The 9,451-nt window shown below is 38.5% G+C and overlaps 1 protein-coding gene across 13 annotated transcripts in view; it reads left to right on the top strand.

The window, feature by feature from the left end:
* The window catches only part of LOC144960623 (uncharacterized), a 116,956-nt gene that overhangs the window by 39,223 nt on the left and 68,282 nt on the right, over nt 1-9,451 (top strand). For all 13 annotated transcript variants that reach the window (XM_078893855.1, XM_078893849.1, XM_078893850.1 and 10 more), the window contains 2 exons: nt 3,226-3,338; nt 4,860-4,946. In XM_078893855.1, the coding sequence (XP_078749981.1) occupies nt 3,226-3,338; nt 4,860-4,946 (200 nt within the window). The remainder of the gene's footprint in view (nt 1-3,225; nt 3,339-4,859; nt 4,947-9,451) is intronic.

The raw sequence follows: 9,451 nt of genomic DNA, 5'->3' as shown, positions 1-9,451 counted from the left end.
GAGAAATATTTCATACGGGCGTCCGCCATTGTTCCGATAGTTTAGAGCCAATGTTACTAAGTTACCATGCGTCATTAGGAAGGAAGTGACGTTACGACTGTTGAAGACTATTTAAAAAAAATAGAGGGCAGCGTGGCTCAGCGGTACGGTCTTTGTTTCGTACCCAAATGGTACCGAGTTCGATAACCCGCCCCGTTGTGTGGCCTTGAGCAAGTCACATCGCCCTAGCTCCCTTTTGCGGCGATGCACTGCGGCTGACGACTGGGCTATTCCAGTCTTCGTTTGGAATAGACCCTAAAGGCAAATATTTCCCCTTGGGGATGAATAAAGGGAATTTTATTTTTTATTTATTTCAAGTGTAACTATGAAAGTTTATAGTGTGATGATATAATAGGATTCAATTGTCTTATGTCACGTCCGCCCAGCAACCAGCAGCTTGGTTCTAATCAAAGAAAATCGGTAGTCTTTATTCTTCATGCTGGCCGGCACTTTTTCACTTATCATGTGATCAGAATGTGTAAAAGTCAAAACATGATCAGATTTATACTGTTTTTCTCCACTGTATACAGTTTTATGCTCGTAGGAGAAGTATTTCATAAGGGCGTCCGCCATTGTTCAGATAGTTTAGAACCAGTTACTAAGTTACTACGCGTTTTTACGAGGGAAGTGACGTCACGACTTTTGGAGCCTATTTAGTAAGAACCTAACCCAAAAAATAGCTGTCCAAAAACAATAATAAAGTTTTGAGTGAGTTCAATAGTCTTTACCAGTCGTAACGTCACTTCCTTCCTAATGACGCATGGTAACTTAGTAACACTGGCTCTAAACTATCGGAACAATGGCGGACGCCCGTATAAAATATTTCTCCAGCGAGCATAAAAGCGTATCCAGAAGAAAAAACAACATACATTTGATCATGTTTTGACTTTTACACATTCTGATCACAAGACATATGAAAAGTTATTACTAGCATGAAAAATAAAAAAAAATACAGATTTTCTTTGTTTAGAACCAAGATGGCCGCCGTTGCCGGGCGGCGTGACATCAGACTATTGAAACGTATTTCCTTCATTCTTTTGACTCTTTACGTCTGAGATCACACAATAACCTTAAACTGACCAAAAACAGACGTCAAAAGACAAATCTTTGGCCACAAAAAAAAAACAAAAAAACAAATCGTGAGTTGTATTCAATAGTTCAACCGGATTACATTGTATGTTATAGATAGTATGCGCTTGGCTAAGAAGCTAATAACATTGCCATCCCGAGGTATCAAGGACCAACACACAAAATTATGTGTAACCATGAACTTTTATAGTCTGGTTAATACAGTGTAGTGAGAATTACTCATAAACGTGGATGGCAAAAACAATAACAAAGACTTGATTGACGTCATCTTCGTTCTATCTATACGTGACATCAGACTACTAAATCCTAAAACGTGAATGCATCATCTACCAAATATCAGTCCCTTCGTTTGTGGCCAAACAAAAATGACATTGACTTCTCCACACGGGACTGGTATCCATAGATTATTTTTTTTTTTTAACTAGAGCTTTTATATAGAGCAATATCCACTAAATGCGTTTTACAACGGGTCCCTGACCAACAGAACACGTAACATGTAGAAAGAGACATGACGCCTGTTAGGCGATATTACAATTTTTTTCCGACAGAGACAACGTTGTTGACTGCCAGGTACTCATTTTAAACCTTAGTAATGTGAGAAAATATGACTTAAAAAGTCTTTTCCAAGGACTCAACTATGCGCTGAGCGAGTTTCGAACCCAGGACCTTCCGATCCAATAGTGAGTGTCATACCACTCGACCACATAGCCGCACATATCTCGGTTCGAAGGCTTATTTTTAAAATGATTTGTCTGGTATTGTGAGTTTTGTTCATACGCAGAAATCATCGAGCCCTATAAAAAAAAAAGTGTTCGCATGTGTGCTGTCCTCTTAAAAGTATTCACTGTGTTGGTTACAACAATGGGACAGAATCCCTGATAACCCCATTCACCTAATTGGGTTTTAATTAATAGCAGACGATGCGTATCTGTGCGTAGCCATCGTTATGTTATCAAAATCAAAAAGGACTGGCAGTTTGACGCCATTATTTATGTTTTTGCCCCGTCTAGTGAGTTGTTGTTAGTAGAGCTCATGGAAACAAGTTATTTCATTGGTTGAACTATTGAATACAACTCACGATTTGTTGTCTTTTGTGGCAAAAGACTGGCATTTTGACGTCATTTTTTTGTCAGTATCAGGCCATAACTTTACGAAGGCCATAATGGCTCCTAATGTTTATATGTAATGCAATAGGCTTCAACACTCGTGACGTCACTTCCCTTGTATGAGGCATAGTAACTTAGTAACTGGTTCTAACTATCGGAGCAATGGAGGACGCCTTAATGAAATACTTCTCCGACAAGTATAAAAGTGTATCCAGAGGAGAAAATCATTATTAATCTGATCATGTTATGAGTTTTATACATTCTGTTCACATGACATGTGAAAAAGCTCTAGCCGGAATGAAGAACAAAAAGTACCGATTTTTATTGTTTTCGAACCAAGCTGCTCGTTGCTGGGCGGACGTGACATCAGACTATTGAATCCAATTGGAATTTGATGTGGCTTTTTTTCAGCTTTCTATATTCATGTTCATTAAAATAAAGGGAGAAATACGAGATACCAAAACAAAACTAAGCAACGTTTTGAACTTTGACCTTCAGCAATTAACCGAAAAAAGAAAATATAATATTATTGTTTTAAATTGGCATGATAGTTAAAACATGTGTGTGTGTGTATGTGTGTGTGTGTGTGTGTGTGTGTGTGTGTGTAAGAAGGTCGGGGGAGGATTATGTTGTGGGTGTGAGTGTGCGTGTGTGTGTGTCGTGAGTGGGTGTTGCACACTTGCAAAAAAAGGAGAGAGAAAGTGAGAGGGAAAGAGAGAGAGAGAGAGAGAGAGAGAGAGAGAGGGAAAGAGAGAGAGAGAGAGAGAGAGAGAGAGAGAGAGAGAGAGAGAGAAAGAAAGAGAGAGAGAAGATAGGAAGATAGATAGAGAGAGAAAGAGAGGGAGATAGAGAGAGAGAGAGAGAGAGAGAGAGAGAGAGAGAGAGATAGAGAGAGAGAGAGAGTTATATGAAAGATTTATTTTCTTATTTAGAACAGCGTTGAGTACTCGTATTCGCTCGTCCAAATTATTGTTTTTCTATGACTACCCAGATCCGGGTACAAAACAGACTCTCCCAACGCGAATGTCACCTGCCAGGAGTCCGGACACTGGGACATGCCCAGCTTCAAATGTGACAAGATCGTCCAGCCTGCCCCCGTAGCCGGTGAGTGAGATTGGTCTATAGATAGAACGAAGTTGACGTCACTCAGGTCTTTGTTATTGTTATTTTATTTTCCACCCGCATTTATGAGTAATTCTCACTAAACTGTATTAACCAGGCTATAAATGTTCATGGTTACTCATTGTTTTGTTGTGTGTGTTGGTCCGTTATACTTCTGGACGGCAATGTTGTGAGTTTCTTAGCCAAGCGCATACTATCCATACGTATGTGTAAAATACTCGTAAAATCCGCCAGCCAAATATAACGTTGGTACTAAACAACAAAACTATGTTTAACCACGAACGTTTATAATCTGATTGATATAATTTAGTGTAAGAACTAACCCCTACAATAACTGTCCAAAAACAATAACAAAGAGTTACGTGGGGTCAATTTCATTCCTTCTATAGACTCTTAACTTTTGAGGTGACACTCGGTTTTGTATATTGGTATAGATAGAATGCGCTTGGCCATGGAGCTCACAACGTTGCCATCCGGAAGTATAACGTACCAACACACAAACTCTATGTAACCATGAACTTTTATAGTCTGGTTAATACAGTTTAGTGAGAACAACTCACAAACGCGGATGGCAAAAACAATAACAAAGGCCTGAGTGACGTCATCTGCATACTATCTATAATATCATATATCATATATATTTCTGTGAATATTTCACCAAAACTCATAGCATCGATAAATTCAGTTCCCTAGATATGCATCGATCAATTTATTTTTTTCTATAGAATTAAGTTGATGTCACTCGGCTCTTTTTTATTTTCTCATGTCTCTTGTTAAGAGATTAGTTCTCATTGTATTCAGACAATATTTTTTTTTTAATTTACACACATATTATATTTTATAGATGCTGTGCGCTTGGCTAAGAAGATCACAACATTGCCATCCGAGAGTAAAACGGACCAACACACAATCTATGAGTAACTGTTGCAACTGTATATATATATATATATATATATATATATATATATATATATTATATATATATATATATATATATATATTCTTTTTTGAATTTTTTCATTTGAGTGTATTCCTTTTGGTGGGATCACGTGCTTGTGTCTATCATTGATCTTCCTTACTTTGATTCGTTGATTTTAAACATTATAGATATCCACATATAAGTTATAACTTTGACAATACGATTCAATAGTCTGATGTCACGCCGCCCGGCAACGGCGGCCATCTTGGTTCTAAACAAAGAAAATCATTACTTTTTATTTTTTATACTGGCTAGAACTTTTCATATACCTTTTGATCAGAATGTGTAAAAGTCAAATCATGATCAAATTTATGTGTTTTTTTCCTCTGGATACCCCTTATGCTCGCCGGAGAAATATTTCATACGGGCGTCCGCCATTGTTCCGATAGTTTAGAGCCAGTGTTACTAAGTTACCATGCGTCATTAGGAAGGAAGTGACGTTACGACTGTTGAAGAGTGTTGTCTAAAAATATACCTTTGAATTAAATTGAAATGAATATCTGTATCATTCTGTTCATCGACAGCCAACAACGGATTCAACATGGCCGCCATGGCCTCCATGTTGTCGGGCATGACAGGGGGAGAAGGGAGACAACCCGGCGGAGCTGGACGTAAGTCTGGTGTCGTTTTATTTGTATTAATTAAAAACCCTCTGATTATTGTAATGTAAGGGAAATAACTGCGTAATTGGCCTCTATGGTTTCAGGCATGACAGCGGGAGAAGTCAGACGATCCGGCGGAGCTGGTTGTTAGTTTGTTGTCCTTTCTTCTTCTTCTTCTTCGTTCCCGTCACGTCACATGGTCAGTCCGGTCTGGTGAATGAAGCCCACAGTGGTCCTGAGGTCGTCCTCACTGCCGTACAGCTTCTTTGAGTATGGGGTTGGGTCAGGCCAGTGTTGTCATTTGATTTGCTTAATCCCTCTCAGTTCTGTAAAGTAAGGGAAATAACTGCGTAATTGTTTTGGTAGGTGTAGTAATGACACAGTTATGCCCCATGTGTTTTTACCTTGACTAAACCCTCTCCTTACAGGGTCTATTCAGAGTTTTCCCAAATACAAACGACACAAAAATATGAATTTCTTACTCAAACAGGAAAGCAAATGGAGCCTTAGAAAAAGTTTCAATGATTTATAGCGAAAAAAAATAAATTAACTTTTGGGATGTAAGATTGAAATCAGACTGAGAATTTATTGGTTTTATCGTAACGAATGTGACAATTTTCCTATGGTTGGCGAGGACAGGGTTAAACAGTAAAAGCCCTGTTTATTCTTATTTATTCCCCTTGATCGTTGTTGTCCATGGTGTAATAAAATAAACAACTATAACTTCTCTTTAGTGTAATGCAAGGGAATTAACTGCGTATTGTTATGGTATGTGTAGTAATTACATAGTTATGCCCCATGTAGTGTTACCACCTTGGTCGTAAACAGTGAAAGCCGAAGGGCAATTTTTATTGAACTTCCTTCCCGTTATTGTCCGTGTCCATGATACGTCACGAGCTATGGAATAAAATGTGACCCATCGTCTCAAAACGGTATTTTGTCGGAACGAACCAGGTGCCTAAAAGCCCAATTAAATGTTAAACTAGTCCAAAATTTAAATTGTTGGCATTACTTACTTACTTACTTAGATGCCTTTCGCGTCTCGACCGAAAGATCGGGTCGCCTTGGCTGTTTCCAGTATTTCCTGTGTGAGGTGTCTCCAATATTGCCGGTCCTCTGCTAGGGTTCTCAGATTTTCAAGGTCCCCTGTCGTTATGAGACTAATGCTTTGTCCAAGTGTTGTGAGGTTTTTGTTTAGGATCACAGGGAGTGTTGTGATCGGTCTTCCTCTGAAAAGGTTCCCGTGTTTTTGGAAGTATCCCGACATGGCTTGGTTAGCTGGTATGTTTTTGTCCCTGCGTAGTATGTGACCGAAAAGTTGCCATCGTTGTTGTAAAATGTCAAGGGAGATTGGTCTTTCTTTTGTGATCTTATAGAGTGATTCATTTGAGATCTTTTTTGGGTATTTGATGTCCAGTACCCTTCTTAGCTGTGTGCGATGGAAGGCATCCAGATGTTCTTCGTCGGATTTTGTCAACGCCCAAGTGCCGCAGTTATACAGAAGTACTGGTTTTACAAGAGCACGGTACAGTTTCAGTTTAGTTTTTCTCTTTATTTTGTCACCTCTAATCCATACATTGGTGAGTTTACTGAGTGCGGCGTTTGATAGCTGTTTTCTTCTTTGTACATCCTCGGTGTCTCCAATTAGTGATCCGACTTTCTTTGTTCTTTTCCATTCCTCTTTGTTCCTCGATATTGTTGTAAATTCGGTTTTATTGGCATTGACTTGGAGGTTATATTTCATGAGGGTATTTTGTATGAGTTCTATATTTGCTGGTGTTGATCCAATAAAATCGACATCATCTGCATAGGCGATTTCTCTAGGGATTGCATTCTCAATATGAGTCGTTGGTTTTGGAATGACTTTTCGAACTTCTTTCAGAGAGTGTTCTAAGTATATTGTGAACAGAATCGGGCTCAGACTATCTCCTTGGGGGGTCCCGATGTTACTTTCAAACTGCGTCTGTTTGGCATTAGCACCCTAAAATATCGTATCCATTCATTCTCCTCAATAAATTGTATAAACTCAACACGAGTCTGATATTTCTGGCTAAAAATTCAATTTTCAACATCTTACCCAACCCGACTTAATACCGTTTTGAGGCAAAGGGTCATAAATGACCACTACAGCTGTAGTATTGCTTGTCTTTACAAGAACGAGCATTTTTACCAGAGCTTTTATATAGCGCAATATCCACTAGATTTGCTCAATGGCCTTTACAACAGCAACACGTAACGTGTAAAACAAGACTTGTAAGGCGACATGACAATTTTTTCCGACAAAGACAACATTGTTGACGCCAGGTACTCGTTTAACACCTGAGTACGGTGAGAGAATGTGAGTAAAGAGACTTTTCCAAGGACTCAACTACGCGCCGAGCGAGATTCTACACCTGGACTTTCCGATCCGAAAGCGAGTGTCATACCACAAGGCCACATAGCCGCACGAATATGAAGAATATGAAGAATACTCTTTGTTATGAAAAGTTCATTTTTTAAACAAAAAATTATGTTTTATGTGTTCTCATTGTCTTTAAGTTTAGATTCAAGAAATGAATTTTCATATTAGGCTTGGCATTATTTGGACAAAATTCCTAATAATCCAAAACATACTGAGCTTTTATATAGCGCAATATCCACTAAACGTGCTCAAAGCGTTTTACAATGGTTTCCTAGTCAATAGCAAGACGTAACATGTATACGTGACATGACGCCTGTCAGGCAATATTACATATTTTTTTCGGACAGACACAACGCTGTTAACAAACAGGTACTTATTTTAGACCAAAGTAAGCTGAGAGGCTCGACCCCAGAACCTTCCGATCCGAAAGCAAGTGTCATACTACAAGACCACATAGCCGCACAAATGTATGTGCGCGCAAATGAATCTGGCAACAGAGTGATTTCCTAGTTCAAGGTCAATGCCAAAGTAGATAACCTAAATTAAATATTCATTGGAGTCAAATGGTGACAGCGGCTATGTGGTGTAGTGGTATGACACTCGCTTTTGGATTGGAATATCCTGGGTTTGATCCTCGCTCGGCGCATAGTTGAGTCCTTGGAAAAGACTCTTTACTCAAGGTCTCTCACCGTACTAAGGTGTAAAATAAATACAAGATCGCCAGCAGCGGTGTCTCGGTCGGAAAAAAAATTGTAATATCGCCTAACAGGCGACACATCTCGTTCTACATTTTACCTGTTGCTGTTGGTCAGAGACCCTTTGTAAAGCGCTTTGTGCACATTTAGTGGATACTGCGCTATATAAAAGCTATAATTAATTTTGAAATGTTTTGCAAGTTACATGTAAATCAATCTGTAAAACAAAAAGGTTTATACATTTTTTATTTTTCAGTAATTCTCTGCTTCTCGTCAAATCTCATTGACATAGAAAAAAACGAATCAAGAAGTATTAGAGCAAGCTGAAACTAATTCGTACAATAAGAAAAAAACAAATGCAATTTTTGAGGCACCTAAATCGACATAAATGTATGAACATCTTGCTCTTACTGGAAAGATAGAAGGTAAAAAGAGTAAAGGTAGACCAAGAAAAACATATTTGGATAGTTTGAACAGCTGGGTGAAGAGTAATATTAGTTTTCTGAGGTTATCTGACCAGAGAGATGAATGGCGTACCATGATCACCAATGTCTGGCACAGACTTGGTACTTGATGAAGATGAATGAAGCTTAAAATAATATTTAACATTGGCTACACGGAACTGTCTTACCTCTGAACCCGACGTGCACTTATTTCCAGGTCTGATAACCCAATGCATTTTGGGCTCATTGTTGTAATGGAAATCTCAAAAAAAAAAAAAAAAATGAAAAATGACGCAAAATATTGTCCGTTACAACAATGTTAATTTAGGCCCATAAGTTTGTTAGGATGTCATACCTGCATATGTGCGTGTCGTTTTTAAACAATAGATTAAAATCCAAGAAATTTAGACCATATATCAGTGTTCTCTTCTCTCCTTACCAGCCATTTTTAGAATGTCCCCTTAAACTTCACACCCACCCAACACAAAAATAAACTTCTCTTACTCGAACAAAAAAAGTAACAAGTGCATTCTATACAGACTGGTGTCCAGCTAAATGATGTCCACAACACGGTGTTTAGTAATTATAGCTGTAATAATGCACTTCTTTAAATGTTGTGATGTACAAGAGAAATCAGAATGAGAAAATTGTCGGTTACATCGTAACGAATGTGACGATTTGCCTACGGTTGGTTAGAAGGGAATTATTCTTAAAAAGTGAACGAACACCAGATACACGATTCTTACACTCATGCTTTTGTTTATATTTTCATAAGTGTTCCTCGGGTTGAACTAGCAGGGATTGGGTCGCTGGGTCTATTAGATAATGCGGGGAATTACTTTGTAATAAACATACGTCCTCTCCAAAGGGTAGCAAACAACTGCGATAGCCCACAATTCACGCTATTGAAGACAATAGAAAGTCCGGCTCCATGTGCCTGGTTTCTATGAACAACTACATTTATTTTTTTATTTT

This window comes from Berghia stephanieae, chromosome 15 (genome assembly GCF_034508935.2).
Source record: "Berghia stephanieae isolate SIO BIC M18660-M18661 chromosome 15, UCSD_Bste_1.3, whole genome shotgun sequence".
NCBI lineage: Eukaryota > Metazoa > Mollusca > Gastropoda > Nudibranchia > Aeolidiidae > Berghia > Berghia stephanieae.
The sequence above is the reverse complement of the archived record's forward strand: the minus strand, read 5'-3'. Positions and strand labels throughout refer to the sequence as shown.